The sequence below is a fragment of the Chinchilla lanigera genome, unplaced genomic scaffold (genome assembly GCF_000276665.1).
Source record: "Chinchilla lanigera isolate Chin_1 unplaced genomic scaffold, ChiLan1.0 scaffold00021, whole genome shotgun sequence".
Lineage (NCBI taxonomy): Eukaryota > Metazoa > Chordata > Mammalia > Rodentia > Chinchillidae > Chinchilla > Chinchilla lanigera.
The window spans coordinates 18,461,590-18,483,427 of NW_004955422.1; the positions used below are offsets into that span (position 1 = coordinate 18,461,590).

Genomic DNA, 21,838 nt, shown 5'->3' on the forward strand with positions numbered 1-21,838 from the left:
TCACACTGCCAACCTGAGACAGGCGTGGCACTTCCTCTAACAGCCCTTGGTAGTGTCACTGCAGCTGAAAGCAGAAATGCCCCGGTGGAACAGGGTCTTTTTAAAGCTGAATTAAATGCTTTTGCCTGGCAGTGGGTTGCCAGTTTTCAGGTTATCCGTACTGGTTCGGGGCCTCACATTGGCTGAGTATTTTCTACAGTGGCTCAGTCCTTCTCCCCAGAAGGGGAGACCTTGCAGAGAGACACTGGCCAAAGGGATGAAACACAAAACAAACCACCTTGGTACCCAGGAGGAGCTCAGGGCCTGGGGGCTCACTGAGGACTCAGAGATTTTGGGTTACCCAGGTGGCTTGCTGACCCCCGGGAGTGGGAAGCAGGAAGTGCTGGCTTTGAGTCCCTGGCTTCCATTTTGGAGTGTACCCTTTTAAGCCCATGACGATGGCTGTGTTCTCAAGGCTGGCCCCACTCTTGGACCTGGACATGTGTGTGCCCGGTCCCACACTGTACCTTGGGGTCCACACTTTGGAGTACCTTCCTTCGCATTGTCGAAGTCCTTCTCCCTTCTGGCTGGGCACTTGAAACCCAGACTGGGATTCACATTGGCCCCTTTGGTGTTTTTTTGTTTTTGTTTTTTTTTTTCTTTCTTTCTTTCTTTTTCTTTCTTTGTGGTACTGCGGATTGAATCCTTTGCACTGAGCTATCCCCCACCTCTTCCTTTTGAGTCAGTGTCTTGCTAAGTTGCCCAGAATGGGCTTGGCCCAAACTTGCAACCCTTCTGCCTCAGCCTCCCAGAGTGCTTGGATTACAGGTGTGCCACCACACTTGGCTCCCCTTTGGGGTATTCTTACGTCTCTACTCTGTGCAGGGATAGCTAGCTTTCTTGGAGGTGTCCTGGGCCGGTGCTCTAGACCTAAATTCCTGGACAGTGCTGTAGTATTTATGTGGGACACCATGAGCTTGGGCTACCAGAATGGTATTGGCACACTGATTTCATTTTGCTTTTATATAGGTGGATCCTAACAAAAGATTTGCCTAGGGTTCCCACACCCTAAGGGCATTCCTGCTCAGGGGCCTTGCATTGGACCCCCCACCCCCATGGCATCCACACACAGCCCCCACCTCTGTCTCTGCGCAGCAGCTCTGGGCCTGGATCAGAAAGGAGGATAAAGGCCTATTGTTTATCCCTGGGGCCTGAAAGGCACTTTGTTTTCTGCCTTCGGCTCCACCGCCAAGCGGCTTTCCTGCTGCCACAGTTGTAACAGTCTCGTCTAGGATAAGAAATCCATTCCCACCGGACCTCACACTATTTGCTGAATATCCCGGGAGGATAGGGCTTTGAGCCAAGCAGGGGTCTTGTGGTGGTCACTGCTGGGCGGGGACTCAACTGTGGGGTTGAGAGAGGGACTTCCCTACCACGGTCCCAGCTAGCAAGGAGGAAGGGGGAACCGCTGTTAACACTGAGGGGTGTGGGACGCTGGCGGCAGGAATCTCAGCCCGCCCCAGTGCAAGTATGTGGAGCCCTGGTGGGTGGACTGGGGTTGGCGGCAGCTGGGCACAGGCAGGAGATAGTGGTCTGTGTCTTCTTCCCTGCTATCCCCAGCTCTGCACGGTCACCCCTACCCCCTAGTATGGAACCAGAAAATGATCCTGAGAATTGGAGGACCATGGAATGGGATGCAGGGGGCATGGGGCAGAGAGCACGTGGTTGGATTTGAAGCTTTTGGAGGCAACCTGTCCATGCCCTCTAAGGCTGTCAGGTCCCCGCTGACCGGCAGAGTCACATCCTGCCACCGCAATATTCACTGGTCAGAGTGAAGAAGGCTGCCAGCTTGTTTTATCCTAAAGTTGGCGCTGCCTCCCACTGGGCCAGCAGGGAGTGCTGCCTTGGCCCGGTGGTTCTCAAAGTAGGCTCCCCAGACCAATGCAGGTCCTCAAACCATTTCAGGGGACTCTGAGTCAAAAGTATCTTCCAAACATTAACACATAAGTTTCCTTTTCACCGTGTTAACATTTGCGCCAGTGGTGCAGAAGCAGTGCTGGGCAAAACTGCTGGTGTCTTTTCATGACCCTGGGCAGCGCATACCGCCTGGTGGCCTGGAGCCCTTCCCCTCCGCTTCATTTAACAATGGCCCTGATGGAGCAACGAAACTGCTGCATTTCACTCACTCACTGTGTGTGTGTGTGTTCTGTTCATCTACCCGTGGGACTGTCTGGGGAAGAATACTTGTGGGGTTGCTGAGTTGCACGCTGAACTAGCTGGTTTTTATCTAACGAGCAACTGACAGAAAACTGTGGTTATTCTGACTTGTCTGACAGATTTCTGGAAAGTGAATTTGGTGAACCTGTTCCATCAGAGAGAACAGTGAACAGTACTTGTGGCTGGTGGGGAAATTAGTTCCTAAGCACAAATCAGAATTTGGGAAAATGTCATGTCCATCACCCTGGCCTGAATGGACTCCTGATAGGGACAGGCTTTTCTGATGACATTGGTATTAATGTTACACAGGTGATTTTTGGCACTTTATTACAAAATACATCCCTATCTCAAAGATCAGCATAATTCAAGGAGCCAGTATTTTCCAGGTAACCAGCACATGAGGTTATACAATCATATTGGGTAAAAAAGGCTCATTTATAATTCTGGAAAGACCAGTAGATTTTAACGTCACAGAGTAGGAAAAACTCACAGGGTTTCAGATTTCATGTCACATCAAACTTTTTTTTTGTAGTTTGGTATAGTGTCAAGGAGGAGTGACCTCATAATTATCTTAAAAAGTTATTTAAATATTTCTCCCTTAGTTAGATGTAGTGATACATGCTGTAATCTTAGTACTTTGGACAGCTGGGGCAGGAGGATCACAGGTTCAAGCCCAGCCTGGGCAACTTAGAGACTTAGCAAGACACTGGCTCAAAGAATTAAAAAAGACAGGCAGTGTAGCTCAGTGTAAAGGCCCTGGGTTCAATATCCACTACTTAAAAAAAAAAAATTCTCCCTTTGCAGCTGTATATCTGGGTAGTCCAGATTTTCTTCAGAAACAATATAACATCATAACAGACTATAGACAACTATAAGAAACTTTTTTTCAGTGTTGAAGATTGAACCCAAGGCCTCTGGCATGCTAACCAATTGCTGTACCACTGAGCTACACCCTGAGCCTGGAAGTGTAAATTCGAGAATCTAGTTGTCTTGTATTAAGTTGGACAGTAAAGAGATATGCAAAAACTATAAAACAATTTCACTAGGTCTTTGGAAAAGTTTTCTGATTATGAAAATATATACTTACATTAACCAGTAATGTGTTTATTTTTGCTGTTTTAACTTTTTCTTTTTTATTTCTTTGTAGTATTGGGGATTAAAGCCAGGGCCTCAATGACGCTAAGCAGGTGCCCTGCCAGTTATTTTATATATGTATGAATGTATTTTTGTGGTGCTGGGGATTGAACCTAGAGCTTTGTACATGCTAGGCAAGCACTCTATAACTGAACTACAGCCCTATTCCTATTGCTATTTTTAAATCAATAAATATGAGTGTGGGCACAATTACGTGGAATAACCTATTACTGGGTTTGCTTTGCCTGCAGAAACCTATCCCCCTACACCAGAAGAATCCTTGAGGTCAAGGGACAAAGTGACTTCTTGATGGTTATAAAGCAAAGCCAAAAACAGTTCGTTTCTATGGGAATTTTAACTTTTTAATAAGCTTTAATATGTGTTACTTTTAGAAAAACTCTTTCCATAATAGCATTACTGAGATACAATGAATATAGGGTAAAATTCACACATATCCCTTTTAAAAATCTTTAGGTTTTTTTTGTTTTGTTTTGTTTTTGTTTTTGTTTTTGTTTTTGAGTCAGAGTCTCCCAGTGTAGTTCAGGCTGGCCTTGATTCACAGTGGTCCTCCTGCCTCAGCCTCCTCAGTGTGGGGATTACAGACAGGTACCACTACACCTATCTAAAAATTATTTTGAGACAGAATCTTGCTGTCCACCCAGGTTGTTCTGGGACTCCCAGGCTCAAGTAATCCTCCCATCTCAACCTTGTCAGTAGCTGAAATTACAGGCCCATGCCACCACACCCAGCTAAAATTCACTCTTTTTGGAGGTGGTATGGGAATCAAACTCAGGACCTTATGCTTGCCAGGCAGGCAATGTACTGCTAAGCTATATCCCTGGTCCCCTCCCTCCTTTTTTTTTGCCTTTTTGAGACAGGGTTTCACTATGTATTTTAGGCTGGCCTTAAACTCACTTTGTAGCCCAGGCTGGCCTGGAACTCACAGCAATCCTCCTGCCTCAGCCTCCCAAGTGCTGGGATTACAGACATGCACTACCATGCCCGGCTTAAAATTTACTTTTTTAAAAGTGTCTGATTCATTGGTTTGTTTGTTTGTTTTAGTATATTCACAATCTAATTCTAGGACATTCTCATGAGAAATTTTGTTCACATTAGCAGTCACTCCCAATTTGTTTCTCTCCCCAGCCTGGCAACTACTAATCGACTTCCTGTTTCTGAATAGTTCATTTAAATGAAATTGTATAATACATGGGGCCTTTTATGTTCAGCTTCTTTCACATAGGAATTTTCAAGGTCCATTCACTTTGTAGCAAGTAACAGTATTTTTTTTTTTTGAGACAAGGTTTTACTGTGTAGTTCAGGCTGGCCTTGAATTCTATATGTAGCCCAGGCTAAACTCAAACTCACAGGAATCTTCCTGCCTCAGCTTCCCGAGTGCTGGGATATAGGTGTGCACCACCATGCCCGACTTCTCATTTTTAAATCACTGAAAAATATCCAGTGCCACATTTTGTTGATTCATTCATCAGGTGATGGACACTTGGATTGTTTTCATTCTTTGCTTAATGTGAGCAATGCTGCTGTGAACACTCATGTGCAAGGTTTTTGTTGGATATGTATTTTCAGTTATCTTGTGTGTATATCTCAGAGTGGACTTGTTGGCTTTTATGGTGACTGTTAAATTGAGGAACCACCAGACTGTTTTCCAAAGTGGCTGTAACATTTTATATTCCCACCAGCAGCATGTGAGGCTTCCAGTTTCTCTCCATCCTCACCAGCGCTTGTTAGTGTCTCTCATTCTTATGTTACACCCTAGTGGGTGTGAAGTGGTACTCACTGTGATTTAATTTATAGTTCCTTTATGGTTAATAGTGTTAAGCGTCTTTTCATATGCTTATTGGCCATTTGTATATCTTTTTAAAAGGAGTATCTATTAAGATTCTTTGCCTATTTTTAAATTGGGAATGTTTAATAGGTTCTGGATAATAGACTGTCATCAGATTATATGATTTGTAAAATTTCCTCTCAATATTTGTTTATTCTTTTTTTCTTTTTTTTTTTTGCAGTATCGGGGATCGAACTCATGACCTTGCACTCTACAGGCAGGCGCTTTTATGCCACTGAGCTATATCCCCAGCCCCTAAATCATTGTTTTCTTTCTTTCTTTCTCTCTTTCTTTTCTTTCTCTCTTTCTTTCCTTTCTTTCCTTTCTTTTCATTCTTTCTGCTGGTAATCAAACTCATGACCTCAGGCTTGCCAGGCAAGTGCTTATGCCACTGAGCTATATCCCCGGCCTCTCTTTCTTTTGTGTGTTCTCCTCCAGGAAGTGCTGAGCCACACCTGTAACCCTTATTCATTTAGGTTTTTTTTTTTTGTTTGTTTGTTTGTTTTTTTTGTAGCTAGGGTCTTGCTATGTAGTTCAGACTGGCCTTGAATTCACTTTGTAGCCCAGGCTGGCCTTGAACTTGTGGTGACTTTCCTGCCTCAGCCTCCCAAGTGTTGGGATTACAGGCAAGCACCACCATGCCTGGCTCAGCCCTTTTTTATTCTGAGACAGGATCTCACTAAATTTCCCATCTAGACTCAGACTTGCCATTCTCCTCCTCAGCCTCAGCCTTCCAAGTAGCTAGGATTATAGGCATGAACGAGTCTTTAAGTTCTTAGAAGAGGTCCAGCTTCATTGTTTTGCATATGAATAGCCAGTTGTTCCTGTTTATTGTTTGTTTACTGTTTATTGAATTGTCTTGGTTCTTTTGTTGAAGACCAACTGACCATAAATGTGAAGGTTTATTTCTGGGATCTTAGTTCCATTACAATGAACTGTATGTCTCTCTGTATGCCAGTACTACTCCACCTTGGTTACTGAGGCTTTGTATAAGTTTGGAAATCAGGACATGTATGTCCTCTAGGTTTGTTACCTTTTTTTTTTCAGGTTTGTTATTCTTCTTCAAGATTCTCTTGGTTGTTCTGGTTCCCTTGCATTTCCATGTGAATTTTAGGTCATCTTGTCAGTTTGGCAAATAAAGGAAGCTGAGATTTTTGATGGGCTTGCTTTGAATCTGTGGATCAATGTGAGGAGTATTGCTATCATAACAACATTAAGTCCATGAACCTAGGCTGTCTTTCCTTTTGTTTAGCTCTTCAGTTTCTTTCAGTGATACTTTGTAGTTTTCAGTATATGATAGTCTTGCACTTTTGTTAAATCTATTCCTCAGTATTGTATTGTATTTATTTATTTTTGTCTTTTTGAGACGGGGTCTTGCTATGCAATTCAGGCTGGCCTTGAGCTCACTTTGTAGCCTAAGCTGATCTTGAACTCACAATGATCCTCCTGCCTTAGTCTCCTGAGTGCTGGGATTACAGGCATGCGCCACCACGCCCAGCTAGTATTGTATTCTTTCAGATTCTTAAGTTACTTTGCATTAACTTTGTTGTTTAACCTCCTCCTTTCCACTCCTTCCTTCTCAGCTAGACTGAGGACAGGGCAGCCTGGCCTCGTGTAGTACAGTGTTCTGCAGTAAGTATCCTATTTGTTTTTTGTCCACAGTGCTTGTTTGAAGAGGGCATGATAAGTATTATCCCTTATCTGATAGGGAGAGAAGCCGGAGTCCAGGTGACTTGCATCAAGCACAGCTCTGACTACTGATAGCAGAAGTGGGATCAGGATTTTCTGATTCACAGCTCCATGCTCCTTCTGGACATCTTACATGAACCTGCTACTCCATTCTTAGCCTCCCAGGACTTGTGTGTGGATCTCTGTCTGTCATGTGTGGTGGCCCCAGGACCTGATGGAAGAGAAAAGGAGTAAGCGTGATGGCATTGGTGGGGCTGGCCTTTGAGGTCGCCCTGCTGGGCATCTCTAATGTGCCACACCCTCCAAGGTATTGCAAGGAATTTACCTCATGGAAGCCTCATAGCAACTCTACAAGGTGATTTGAATCATTCTGCTTCTATAGATCAGGAAACTAAGGTTCAGCAGGGTTTTTGTGTTTTTTTTTGGGGGGGGGGATTCCCCCCCCCCCGTACCAGGAATCGAACTCATGACCTCACACTTTCCAGGCAGGCGCTCTGCCGCTGAGCTAAATCCCCAGCCCCCTGTGGTTTTTTTTTAAGAGCAGAATTTATTTATTGAGGGAAAGAAAGCTACTGTCCAAGAGAGGAACAGAAGGGGGGCCCAAGTGGGTTGCCCCCCCCGCCAGGGTTCGGCAGGTTATGTCCACCCCCAAGTTGAAGAGTAACTTGAGCGCTGGAACCACAGTTAAATATGGCTCTAAAGCTCAAGCTGCAGCTCTAGAGGTAGGGAACAGTGAATCCACGTGAGTGTGTGGAAGAAGCAGGAAATGGGGACTTTATGGGAAATTATGAGGCTCTGTCAACACTAGGGTTGAGTTTGATCAGGTCAGAAGTGTTTGCTCACTGGCCTAGAACTGGTGTTGTAACAAGGCTGGCTTGCGGCATTTTTCTGGAGGGGGACAGAGAGAGAGTAGAGGGCTAGAATCCTCAGCCTGCTGCCTCCATGCTCTTACCCAGTGGTGGTTGACTCAGGGAATTTGTCATGTGTGAATCTTGCCTCTGCCAGTCATGTGTGAATTTGTTAAGTGTGGGGTCCATCACCCTCTGCCTTTGTTTTCCCATAGCACCTGGCACTGTTTTCGCTCTTCAGTGGGCCTCCCTTATAAGCTTTGAATAAGTGCCTGCTTCGTTCACAAAAGCCGTCCTACCTCAGTACTCTGCTGCCGAACTTGAGGTAATGGAAGAGAAGGGGAGACCAGGGCTATGAGAAGGATCTCGCCTCCCTGATGGTATAAGCAGCTTTTACAGCACGGATTGTGAGTCAAGCCGAGGGATGAGCAGGTGGTCAGCATATCCCGCCGCTGCCAGAGCTGAGTGGGACCCAGTCTTTCTCCACTCAGAGTCACTGGCTGGCTGGTTGCACCTGTCACGTGAGCTTAACATCCGGGCAACCCATTAGCCAGGTGCATTGAGTAGCCTAGCCGTCCTTCTAACTGAGCCAGACCCTTCCTCGCGTCTTTCATCTGCTGTTTTTCTGAGGAAAACAACTGTAGAGTACGGTCTTCCGTCTGTATCCTGGGTTCCACATCTCAGGATTCAACCAACCATGAATTAAAGAAAAAAAGTGCCATCCTTGCTGGCTAGGCCTGTGCTGGTTGCTTGGCTCATCTGTATGGAGCACTTACCGGGCATTTTTTGGTCATTTCCTAAATAATACAGTAGAACAGCTGTTTACGTGGCATTTACATTGTATTAGGTGTTACATATAAGTCATCCAGAGATGGTTTAAGAGTACAGAGGGATGTGTATGAGTTTTGTGTAAACATCGTGTGGTATTATACAGAGGATCAGAGCATCCATGGATTTCAGTGTCCACAGGGGCCCTGGAACCAAACCCCCACGGATATAATATACTGCATGTCTCTAGCAGTACTTATTGGTGTTGAGGGTATTCCACACCTGGAAAAAGGGTTAGTCACTGTGTGTTTTGAAGTTGGATTTTCTGTTTAAATTGGGAACAGCAAAATAGACTGCACTGTATTTCTCTAATGAATGTTGGGTTCGTGCCTTCCTCCCCAGCCTGGTCTCATGCCTGCTGCTCCGGCCGTGTCAATCTTGGGATGGTTTGTGACTGTATAGTGTCCAGCCAGTGCCCCTGCCATGTGCTCCCTCCCACCTCCCCTCTCCTGCTTGTCCCCTGTCAGTCCCCTCTTGCCTTTGGGTCTCGTCTCTCTGGAGCTTCTGGTGCCTGATCTCCCTCTTCCTGCTATCACTCTCTCTGCCCTGCTTCCTTAGGCCCTCCCTTCCCGGTTCTGTGCTGTCTCCTGGCCCCTACACTTGCTTTCACCACTGTACTTCCCTGACTGTGAGCGATGAGAGAGCAGGGACCAGGTCTGAGGCTGGGGCCCCAGTGCGATGGAGACTCAGGCAGGCTGGGCTAGACTGAGCGGAACGTGTGGCCATAATGACTTGTTTGCTCTGACCCGTATGAACCTGTGAAATGCCTTCTGCAGGCTGAGCTGAGTAAGAGGTGGTCCAGCTGTCAGGAGACTTCTAATCTGGGCGGTGGGGAGACCTGTTCCAAAGAGTGTTCTGCCGTTGCTAGGAGTGAAATGTGCATGGAGGTAGCTGGCCCATGACAGGTGTCCCAGAGGAGGGCACCAGTGCCACTGGAAGTTGTTCCCAGGCGCCCTGGCACTAGGGAGGCCCAAGAAAAGACCAGCATCCTTTCAGCGACCCCTCTCCTCTCAAGGACTCTGCACTCTCTGTGGTGATCCCACGACCTGTGCTGGGTACTGGGGAGGAGGCAGCGGATGGTGCAGTACTGCTGGGCCTCCGGGGCCTCCGGGAGAGGAACAGGGGTGGCCACAGAGCCTGTGTGACCACTGAGCTTCCTACCCTTGTCCTCTTTCGTTGAGTTTTTCAGTATTTGGAGATTAAAGAAAAGTTGGGAAAATAGAATGTCATGTTTTTCTTCCTCTCTGCCCACCCTTTTCATGAAGTACTACCTTTTTTTTTTGTACTGGGGATTTTGAGACAGGAACTCTAAGTTGCTAAGTTACCCAGGCCAGGTTTGAACATGTGATTCTCCTTCCTCAGCCTCCCAGAATGCTGAGATTTTAGGCATGTGCCGCCACGCCCAGCTAAGGAAGATCCTACTTTTTTGAGTGGGGAACCGTTGGAAATAGCTATGAACTACTCATAATCACATCCATTGAGTCCTGATGAACAACTCTACAGTGAATGTGCTATTGCTCCCCATTTCCCAAGTAGGAAAATTGAGCTGTGGAGGTTAAATGACTTGCCCACCATCACACGCAGTAACAGAGGTAAGATCTAAGCTCAGGTCTGTCTGACTCTAAAGCCCTGTTTTTTTCCTTTGTGCCTGGCTCACCCTCTTTGAGAACTACCATATCACCCAACTCTGGAACCCAAGCATTGCCAGTGTATCCAGAGCATCCCAGAAAAGGGATGTCCCTCCTTCCCTGTTTAGGCCAGTTCCTAACGCGGGGATTCTCACTCTGATAGCTTTTCCCAAGTTGACTCAGTATGTCATCTCCCTCATAGACCTGGACTTCAGGTGACCTGTGTCCTACACATTAGTGGTGAGGCTCTCAACTCTCCCCTCTGCTTGGTGGGGTAAATGTCCCTGTCCTGTCTTCTGCATGGTGGCTTAAGGAGACTGAGATGACACATGTGAGGAAGCTCTCAAGAAGATGGACCAAGATGTCATGGTATCGGAGCATCTCCTTAGCCGTCCTCCTCTGTAGCGTGGCTCCTGTCTTGCTCCTGGATGGGGTGCAGGCCTGATGTGGCTCATTTCTTCCAGCTCCACATCCTCCCTGCCACTTATAATCAGATGGCAGATGTGAAGGTGGTAGTGGAGCCAGTGGCTGGGGCAGAAGCACCGGTGCCCATCTCTTGGAGGTGAGGCCAGGGAGCAGGGGTTTCTCTGGTTCTCACTAACTGGTCCCATCTTAGGAGTCCTGGGCCAAGCTCCAGTTGGACTGTCCTAGGCTCACTTTCCAGCAACTTGAGCTGCTTGTCTGGGTTTCTCCACAGGTAGCCACCTCCCTTTGAGGGGCAGGAGGGGAACCAGATGCTGCTTGATGTCAGCTCTGGCAAAAATGGGGAGGAAGTGGATATAGATCAGTGAGAGTCGGAATCCTGGACCTGAAGGGACGTGCCGGTTCCCTCTCACACTGAGTTTTCATCCCTGTCTGCTTCTGCCGGAGACATGTTCAGACTCCGCCTGTCCTGGGACCTTGGTCCTGCTCAGGGCACACCTGTGTCACATTAGCAGGCATCCCTGCATGCGGCCACATTGTACAGTGCACCCCTGACCCGGGCAAGGCCCGCTTGGAGTAATTACCCTTGGTTCAGGAGACCACACAAAAGGCAAAACAGTGAGCTATTGACTGTGTCTTCCCAGGGGATCTTGTCAGGGCTTGGCTTGGGGTTTTGCTTCTTGTGATGGCCAGATGATACATGATGGCTGGGGGCTTTGTTCCTCCTGATCTTGCTGGGTGGTCTTTAAGCCAACAGTACACTAAATGCAGCAGTCTGAATGCATTTAATAGCATGTTCAGTATTTAGAAATCCACTTGCTGATGAAAATATACAGGGGCACCAGATCCCCTGACTACTAGGTAACATATGCCCATGTGAGGGATCCAGTGTCCTAGGCCTGTGGAGAGAAATGACTGTGATGGCACCAGTTCCCAGATGGACAGTGTGAGGCAAAGTGAGGGCTCAGCAGCAAGGAGGAAGCCGTTAGCCTCCTCTCACTTTCTCCTCTCCCAGAATTCTCCGCTCCTCAGGTCCATGTCGCTCCTGGCTGGCTCTCCCATCCCTGGCTCACACTCTCTGCTTTGTAAAACTCAGAAACTCTGCCCTTTAATCCTTCCACCAGAATCCATAGCAGTGGCTTTTGACCACGTCTCTCCCAGCTCACATCTGACCTAGTTTTGTTTTTGTTGTTCTCTTTTCCGTGAACTATGAAGTCCACCTGGGACAGAAACTGGCTCATAAGCTGCCTCTCCTTCCTGGGCGGGGAGTTCTGGAGAGTCATTGACAGATTTAACCTACGTCATCAATATAAAGGAGCCTCAGCTACTAGGCCCAGAGTTGGTATTCCAGCACCAGGAACAGGCTGGCCTCCTGCAGACCGGCTGCCATGGTGAGAGATCCAGCTTTTGGGGACCTTTGCACACCATCCTGGTGGGGGTGTACACACATTGTTCTTTCTCCTTTTGGCCCTTGGCAGCTGCCTGATAGAGAAAGAGGACAGGATTCTGGGAGCAGGTCCTTAAAGAACAGGAATCCAGTAGAGGGTTGTGCTGAATCACTGCTCAGTGGCCTGTGGGGACATTTGTGCTCAGAGATGGGCAGTGAAGAGAGTCTGCCTGAGACCATGGAGAAGGGAATATGGGCCCTGGATCCCAGAGCTCAGGACCTGATGCCTTCGTGTGGCAGTGATAGATGAGGGAAAGTCCCAGGGTCCCTTCTCGGTGGAGATGTGCCAGCTGTGTTCTAAATTCAGCTCCAGGATGCCCTGCGGCTGTAGAGCAGAAAGCCTGGCTTTCCTGTTGGAAAGTGACTGCCGAAGGGCTCAAGTCAGTGCTTACAGATGAGAGGCCTGTGGCCAGCAGTGAGGGAAAACGTGCCACTGCCTGTGTGTTGGCAGACTGGGCTTCTGTCATGTGAGTACGACTTCCTGCTTAGATGCTCAGAACTCTGGGCAGAGAGCTCCCCGATTTGCTTAGGAGAAAACCTTTCCCTCAGTTCTGGAGGAGGAGAACTGATAAGGCTTCTGGCTCTTTATCTGGAACTGCAAACAGGCCAGACTCCTGCCAAATCATTGGATAACAACTCAAGGAGAAGAGGAAGTTGGGTGTGTGCATGTGTCCCTGAGGGTGTGTCCGCATGTGTATGTGTGTTTGGGGACAGGTTGGGGTGGTGAGGTGACAGTGATATTGGACATCTGTTCTTCAGTTGTATTGTTCTCTGCTTTGTTCCAAACTCTGAGATCAGCATGTGATGGGGACTGTACCTTCTTCCTCCTCGGTGTTTAGACTGGGGTGGAGGGAAAGCTCCTATGACTTTGCACTCTCTGTGACACTGTGGGAAACCTGTCATCAGGAGGGGATCTACACATCAGCATTTACTAATCTGGATGAATTGGAAATGATCCTGTTTATGCACTTGGTCTCCTTCTGATTAGAAGGCAATGGCAGGGACCTCTCTCAGTTGTTTAGTTTATCACCAATGCCTACAGACTGGGCAGGCTCAGCCAAGATTGATCAACTAAGTGAATGACTGCTTTTTTTTTTTTTCGGTACCAGGAATCAAACTCATGACCTTGTGTTTGCCAGGCAGGCGCTGTGCCGCTGAGCTATATCCTGCTTGAATGACTGCATTTCTTCCTTTATATTCTGCCTATCCTTCTCTAAGCCCCTGTATCCTCTCTTGGTGTCACACCACACTTTGCACTGGTCATCGGCCACTGGGCCTGGCCTTTCCAGAGCCTTGAGGGTTTGTGTTACCACAAGGCCCTCTCTTCCTTACTTGAAACTTTTGGGGCTCTTGTCTTGGAATATACCAGGTGTATTTGTTTGCCCCGGCTCATGCCATCCCTTCAAGTTCATTCCGGCCTCAGTTTCTCTTCTCCCAATTTCTTTCTTTCTTTTTTCCTTTCTTTCTTCCTTTCTTCCTTTCTTCCTTCCTTCCTTCCTTCCTTCCTTCCTTCCTTCCTTCCTTCCTTCCTTCCTCTCTTTCTCTCTTTCTTTCTCTCTTTCCTTCCTTCTTTCTTTCCTTGAGACAGGTCAGCGCAGGGTGGCCTTGAATTTACTACGTAGCCCTGACTGGCCTCAGACTCACAGAATCCTTTTTGTTTCAGCCTTCTGAGTGCTGCAATTGCCGATATGCACTGCCCTGCTTGTCTACTCTTCTTCCAATTTCTTTTTTTTTTTTTTTTTTTCAGACAGGGTCTCGCTGTGTAGTTCAAGTTAGCCTTGAACTCACTGTGTAGCCCAGGCTGCCCTCAAACTCACAGCAATCCTTCTGTCTCAGCCTCCCAAGTGCTAGGATTATAGGCAGGAACCACTGCACCCAGCTTTTCTTCCAATTTCTATGTCCCATCCCTGCCCTCTGCTCTCCTGACGAAGCATTTTTCAAGAGGCAGTGACAGGCCATGTGCAGGGCTGAGCTCTCCAGGGCCCAAGTGCCCCTCCGCACCTTGCCAAGGTCAAGCACTTCCTCGTGGTTTTGCCAGTCACCTCTATCTGATCACACGGAATCAATATATCTACATTTCCTTGCTGGTCCCAGCCTTGCAGTCAAGCCTTATTTGATGTTGATGATTATTAGTTGGTAGTGTGTATTATGTCTCTGCTGTGGACCATTTCACATGTTTTCTCATATTTAATACTTCCAGTGAATATTTGGGCTGGGGATATATTTTTATTTATTTATTTATTTTGGTTCTGGGAATCAAACTCATGACCTCAGGCTTGTCAGGCAAGCACTTATGCTGCTGAGCTATATCCCCGGCCCAAAGAGATATTTTTCTTTTGGTACAAGGAATTGAACTCAGGACCTTGCTCTTGCCAGGCAGGCGCTTATGCCGCTGAGCTAGATCCCTGGCCCAGATATATCTCAGCGGCACAAACGCCTGCCTGGCAAGTGCAAGGTGCTGAGTTTGATTCCCGGTACAAAAAAAAAAAAAAAGTGAAAACCAATGAATATCTGAAGTGGAATTATTAGTCTTGTTTTTGAGGGTCTCAGGAAAGTTAGTCCCCCCATGTGATCTGGCTACTAAGCCTCTCAAATGGGAATCAGGACTTGAACCAGTCCTGCTAGACCCTGTTGGAAAAGTCCATCTAGCCACACATGTGGTGAGGGGGTTCTTTGGTGCTGCCACCCCCCATGCCCTCCAGTACACTCCCTGAGCATGTGTTGGTGCCCGTGTGCCAGGCTCTGTGTGCCAGCTGGGCCTCTGCTGCAGATCCTTCCTCAGAGCAGAGGTCCAGCCACTCCTCGGTGATCCTTTACTTCCTTCTTCCCATCTGTGTCACAGCTTCCTACAGTTATTGCTCAGTAAAACTGTCAAATGGAATAGTACCTGACCAGTGACATTGTTGGGGCATCAGGTTTTTTATTTCATTTCCAAAGGAAATGAAATAAAAAACCTAGAATAAAGGATTTTCAATGTTTTTCCCATAAAGAAATGATAAATATTTGGGAAGGTAGATGTGTCTTACCTGATTTATACAGATGCTGGTGATATAACTCATGTTAGAGCATCTGTCTAGTGTGCCCAAGGCCCTTGTGCAGAGGTGACCTGGATGGTACCTTGTCCAGGGCCTGGCACTCAGAGCTGAATGGCCAGCAGGTGGATGAAAAAATGCTCCACACTACTAATCAGCGGGGAAATGCAGACCAAAACCACAAAGAGATACCACCTCAGCTGTAAGAATGGCTTCTAGCAAAAGATAACAGTTGCTGGTGAGGATGTGGAGAAAAGGGCACCCTTGCCCACGTGGTGAGAATGTAAGTTAATATAGCCATTACGGACAACACTATGGAGGTTCCTTAAATTAAATATAGAAGACTGGGGATATAGCATAATGGCAGAGTATTTGCCTAAAATGCACAGGGTGCCAGCAATCCCCAGTGCCATAGATAGATGGATGGATGGACGGATGGATGGATGGATGGATGGATGGAATGGCACCTTGGCTCACAAACTTAATTCTCTCCATGATTCTGGTCGATGAGAACTGAGTCAAGTTTCACCATGAGGTCAACATTGAACCTAACCACTGAGTCTGATTTGGTTCTTATCCAATTCAGCTTGCAACCAGAATCATGGAAAGAATTAAGTTTGTGACTGTGGTACCACTGTAGGTCTATCTAACATGCGATCCAGCAGTTCTCACTACGGGGTATGTATATCCAAAGGAAATGAAATAAAAAACCTAGAATAAAGGATTTTCAATGTTTTTCCCATAAAGAAATGATAAATATTTGGGAAGGTAGATGTGTCTTACCTGATTTATACAGATGCTGGTGATATAACTCATGTTAGAGCATCTGTCTAGTGTGCCCAAGGCCCTAGGATTTATCTGCAGGACTGCAAAAACTAAAAATTATGCAATGTATACATATATTCAGACATCACATTACCAACATAAAATAACAACTCTGCTATAGAGGAAATAAGAAAACAGTTATTCTGAGCCAAATATGCATGTCTGAGGCCCAGGAAAATGAGTTCCACTTATCCTGAATGACATGTTCCACTGTGGAACAGGGTACATGAACTTTGGTAGTCACAGAACAAGACAGAGTGATGAAATCAGTAGTACATTTACCAGTGACATTGTTGGGGCATCAGGTAGGTGGGGTATGGTAAAGCAGGGATGATGTTGTCTTAAGGTGGATAGAGGCTCAAGGTCTGTCAGGCTTAGTGATGTGTCTCAAGAGTTTAATGCAGAAGATGTTAGGTCAGATACAGAGGTGGATAGTAAATGACTAGTGAAAGGAACTATAAGGCCAAGCAGCTTTGGATCTTAATGTACAGATTTGCATCTCTCCACAGTGATGATGTTCTAGGCAGCCAAGGTCAGTCTGCAGTCTCTTGAATATAGATGTGGCTTCTTCAGAGAACTTCAGTTCACATACCCTACTAGTGTGTATGATTTTTATGTAGCCATTAAGCCTTCTAAGTAAATAAAATCCTGATGCCAATATGGTAAAATGTTACAATTATTAATATTTGCAATAGGTAAAAAAATATATATATAAGATTTTAAAATATTATAAGTTGCTGTCCTTCTAAAAAAATAAAGTTCTCAGGTGGGACGTCTTCCCTCCCCAAGGGTTGTTCAGCAGCCTAACTTCTCATCCCGAGGAGGAAATGTCACATGGAGAGGCGACTCCCCTGCTAAGAGGGCCTTGTGGCGCAGCTGCCGGAGACTGAGAGGCCTGCCGTTGTTGTGGCTGTAGCTCTTGGCAGGCCAGCCTGTGACAGCTGTGGCTGTGTCACCTCCTTTTCCATCCTGAGTGCGTGCTTCAGGGCAAGGGTGAGTGGAGAGCTCTTGGTGGTTTTGCAGAAGGGGTCAAAATGTTCACTAACCCTGCCGATAGGTTGGGCTCCCACCACCACTGAGGTGGCCTGGCTGTGATCACACAGTTAACCTGTGAAGATGGGCTGTAGTCAGAGGTTGGGCGAGACATAGATGTGACCATGATAGAGATGGAGGAGGAGGAGGCCTTTCACTCACCAGGCACAAGATGGCCAGGGAGAAAGGGATGGTGGAGGGGAAGTAGTTGAGATTGGCAGGTAGGAAAGAGTGACATGCTATCCAAAAACCACATGACATGATCCACCTCAAGTGTCTATTCATAGGTGTCTCCTGGGCAGCAGGGCAGGGCAGTGGACAGAGTCACACAGACGGGGATCTGCATGGCTTTGAGTTTTGAGACCATGGCAAGCTATTTACCCTGCAGTTTTATTTCTTAAAATAATACCAGTCATCTAGGGCTTCTGTTGATTCAGTGATAAAATACAAAGCACTTAATGTAGCAGCTGGCACTCAGTAGCAAGCTCACGCAAACAGGCTCAGCAGTTCTGACACTTTTGCCACATGGATGAAAGCACCAATAGTGGATTCCTAGAATTCTGCCTTAGGAGGCCTTTGGCCTCATTTTCTATGCTTGAATCAGAGCATAGGATGAAAGGTCTGATCAAAGGGCTGCATAGGTTTAGTCTCTTGGGGTTCAAGAATAGGAAGACGAAGCAGCAGCAACCACAATCAAGGTCACGTGCTATCTGGATCACTGCTTGCTTCTTTCCAGGAACTGAAGCTCTCTGCTGTTGAATTCCCTCAACATCTTCTTGGCTTACAGACTGGGTGCTTTGGTGGTCAGTTTGCTTAGAGAAGCAAGCGTTCACACCAGCGAGGTTCCGCTTGTTTTCCTCTGTGTGGATGTTTGGGGTGTGGGTCTTGCAGAACTGCAGTAATGACTGGCGAGGAATGGTTGAAGGTTACACACTGCTCTAAGAACCTGAATTAACAAACTAAGGCCAGTCAGGCACCCAGGAACAGGAGACAGTGAAAAGCTCTTACTACCATTAGGCTTGAAGCCATCTCTGGAGGAAATAGTGTTTCTTACAGACACCATTGATGGCTAAAAGAGCAGAGGCTGGGACGTCCGGCAGAAACTCTCGTAGTGACAAGATACAGCCCTGGCCAGGCCTTTAGCACCAAAGCCAGTGGTCGATGGGGAGAGACATGACCAACATTCTCTTTCCTGCCCATCCTTCCTGTTGGCTGAAATCAGTGATGTGTAAGCCAGCCAGCAAGCGAACCCAGGAGCCCCTGACCACAGGCCCAGCTTCTCTGGGCGTAGAGAAGGGGTGGCGGGAGGCAAGCAGGTCACCACGTCTGCCCACAGCTAGCCGTGGTGGCACAGTCACACAGCAGGTGTGGCACATGGGAGAGTGAGTGCTCTGGCTGCAGCTCTCTGGGAAGGGGCTGGCTGCCTCCAAATCACAACTAGCAGCCAGCTCAAAATTTGGCCCTCAGGGACACTTAGGAAAGGTAATGAAGTAACAGACATGCACGCTGGAAAGGAAGAAGTAAAAGTATCTTTATGTGCAGCTGACATGATCTTATATAATAAACCTGGGGAATCCACTAAAAATCCATTAGAACTAATAAGCAAGTGCAGCAGGACAAAAGATCAATATACAAAAGTCAGTTCTGGGTATCTGCAGGCTGCTGGTTCCAGGACCCCCACAGACACTAAAAGGCATAATCCAATCTCATATAAAATGGTGTCGTTTGCATATAACCTGTGTGCCTCCCGCTGTGTACTTTCATCTCTAGGTTACTTATCATACCTAACATAAGTTACGTAAATTGTTGTTATACTATTTTTTTAGGGAATAATGACAAGGAAAAAAGTCTGTATGGTCAGTGGAGACAGAACCAATGCAGCTCTGACTGTGCAGAATGCATCAGCAACAATGTAACATTTGAAAGAAATATTTTTGATACAAAAGAAATATCTTTTGTATCTAAGATGTATTGAATCTTTATATTTCTATATAGTAGAAATGAGGAAACTGAAAATGAAGAAAAATTCCATTTATAATAGGAATATAGCTAAGAAAAGAAATGCAAGACATACATTGAAAACTATAAAATGTTGTTAAAGAAGATTTAAATAAATGAAAAGGTACCCTATGTTAAGCAGGTGTGGTGGCACATGCCTCTAATCCCAGCACTTTAGGAGGCTGAGACAGGAAGGTCACAAATTCAAGCCAAGCCTGGTCAATTTAATAACTTAGTAAGGCCCTGTCTGAAAATTAAAAAATAAAAAGGGTTTGAGATGTAGCTCAATGTGAAGGCCTTGATTCAATTCCCAGAACCAGAAAAAGAAAAAAGTAAAGAAAAAAGGTGCATGGGTTCTAGCCTTAGAGATTCAGTGTGGTCCTGTCACAGTCCAAATTCCATTATTTGCAGAAACTGACAAGATGCTTCTACAATTCATGTAGGAAGGGAAAGAAATCGGAATGGCTGGACGAATCTTGAAAAAGAAGAACAAAGTTGGAGGACTTGCACTTCCTGATTTCAAAACTTACACAAAGCCACATTAATTAAGTCTGTGCCTACTGGCCTATGGATAGGCATATAGATCCCAGGAATAGAATTGAAATTCCAGAAATAAACTCTCATATTTAGAGTCAGTTGACCTTTAATAAGAATGCTGAGACAATTTAATGGGGAAAGAATAGGCTTCTCAACCAGTGATTCTGAAACAACACCCACAAGCAAGAGAATGAATTTGGGGGGCTGGGGATTTAGCTCAGCGGCAAAGCGCCTGCCTGGCAAGTGCAAGGTCGTGAGTTTGATTCCTGGTACCAGAAGCAAAACAAACAAACAAAAAACCAAACTGGGGATATAGCTCAGTTCAATCTCCAGTAACACACACACACACACACACACAAACACACAGAGACACACAGACACACACATATGCACACACACTGAACTTAGACTCCTATCCCATACCACATGTTATGCTTTAGAGCTAGAATGTCCCCAACTGCTCCTGGATTCAGGAGGTGGTGCCTGGTTGGAGCTGGTCACTGAGTCCATGAGCTGAAAGAATTTCTTTCCCTCCTGGACTCTTCTTTTCTCTCCCCGCTTCCTGACTGCCATGATGTGAGCAGTTTTTTCCTCCCTCTGCCCCCTGCCATGCTGTTTCTGTCTTGGAGCTGGCCAACCACGGCCTGAAAATGTAAGCCAAAATAAACCTCTCTTAAGTTGTGGATATTGGGTATTTTGTCTCAGCAAGGAATAAAGTGACTAAGACACCAGATATAAACAATTCAAAATGGATCAAAGACCCAAATGTAAGAGATAAAACTATAAAACTCTTAGATGAAAAATAGGTGCAATTCTTTGTGATTGTAGGTTAGGCAGTGGTTTTTTAGCTATGATACCAAAGCACAAGCAATGAAAGAAAAAATATATCATCATGCTTCAAGGGACCTTCTTAAGAAAGAAAGGCAGATGTGGTCTCACATACCTCTAATCTCAGCTACTCAGGAGACATTTCTTGAAAGAAGATACACGAATGACCAATCAGTAAACACACGAAAAGACACTCAACATTACTAGCCATCAGGGAAATGAAAATCAAATGTGATACTACTTTATGTCGACTAGGATGACTAATCAAAAAGACAGTAACAAGTGTTAGCAAGGATGTGGAGAATTTGGACCCCTCATACACTCCTTGTAGAATATAAAATTCCTCAAGTGACTGAGCATACAGTTACCATCTGATCCAGCAATTTGGCTCCTAGGCATACACGTGAGAGAAAAGAAAATATACATCCACTTTAAAAAAAACTTGTACATAAATGTCATAGTAGCATTGGCGAAAATTGCCAAAAATTGGAAACAATGCCCAAATCTATCAACTGATAGTGTGGTAAATCCACATGACTAGATGTTATTCAGCTATAAAATGATGCGCTGATACACGCCACAACGTGGAAAAGCCTTGAAAACAATCTGCCAAGTAAAAGAAGCCAGACACAAAAACCCAGTTTTTAATTTTATTCATTTGAAATGTGTACAGTAAGCAAATCCATAGTGACAGAGAGTGGAGTAGGGGTTCCATAGGGCTGGACCAGCTGAGGAACATGGGGGGTGATGGCTAAGGGATAGGAAAACACTCTAACATTGATAGTGGTGAGGGACACTCACATCCATACATAGATGAAAAGCTATTGATAGGTTACATGCCTTAGATGTGTGAACCGTGTGCTGTGTAAATTATATCTCAATAGAGCTGTTCAAAACAAAGCCCAAAACTTGGTCAACAAGGCTAACCTAGTAGGCTAAAAGATTGATTTAACGAGGAAACTTTCTGCTGGTGGTAGCCACTGGCCCTGGCACATGTTGAGTAGGTGTGGGTGCTGCCCACCACTGGATGCCTGTGGCCTTTTTTTTTTTCCTAGTTGTTAGAGCATGAGAAGGCCTAGCTCTAGTAGAACATTTGAATTCCACTTTAGTTTTATTTTGGTTCAATTAAGCATTTTTGGAACTGTACTGTGAGCCAGGCACCAGGCCAAGTTACTCTGGTTAAACACAGGGGCCCTGAAATTGGACAGGCTTAATTATTCCTGAGTTTGCCACTTCCTGTGGGTCCTTCTGAGCGTCCCCCCCATTTAAAGATTGATAATACCTCATGGGATTGTGGTGAGAATTAAAGGAGTCAGAAGGTGCCTGGCACGTAGTTCTTTTCCAGTGTAGAACTGGAACAAAGTGTGTATACCGAGTGGATGTAACAAAGATGAGTTGGTTGTGCAGTAGACGTGCTTTTCCTGGGGGTTGCATCCCAAGACACCCAGGAGGTGCTTAAAACCTTGAATAGTATCAAACTTTTATGTCTATGCTATGTTTCTTCATATATATATATATATATATATATATATATATATATATATATA

General features: G+C 45.9%; 1 protein-coding gene across 5 annotated transcripts in view; it reads left to right on the top strand.

Annotated features, from left to right (window-relative positions):
* The window catches only part of Pc (pyruvate carboxylase), a 115,492-nt gene that overhangs the window by 40,490 nt on the left and 53,164 nt on the right, over positions 1-21,838 (top strand). Inside the window, exon 1 of one of the 5 annotated variants that reach the window (XM_005384364.2) lies at positions 11,921-11,983. The exons of the other annotated variants lie outside the window; for them this stretch is intronic. Coding sequence (XP_005384421.1) covers positions 11,981-11,983 — 3 coding nt within the window. The 5' untranslated portion in view covers positions 11,921-11,980. Of the gene's footprint in view, positions 1-11,920; positions 11,984-21,838 lie in introns of those variants that run through there. 5 annotated transcript variants of the gene reach the window in all.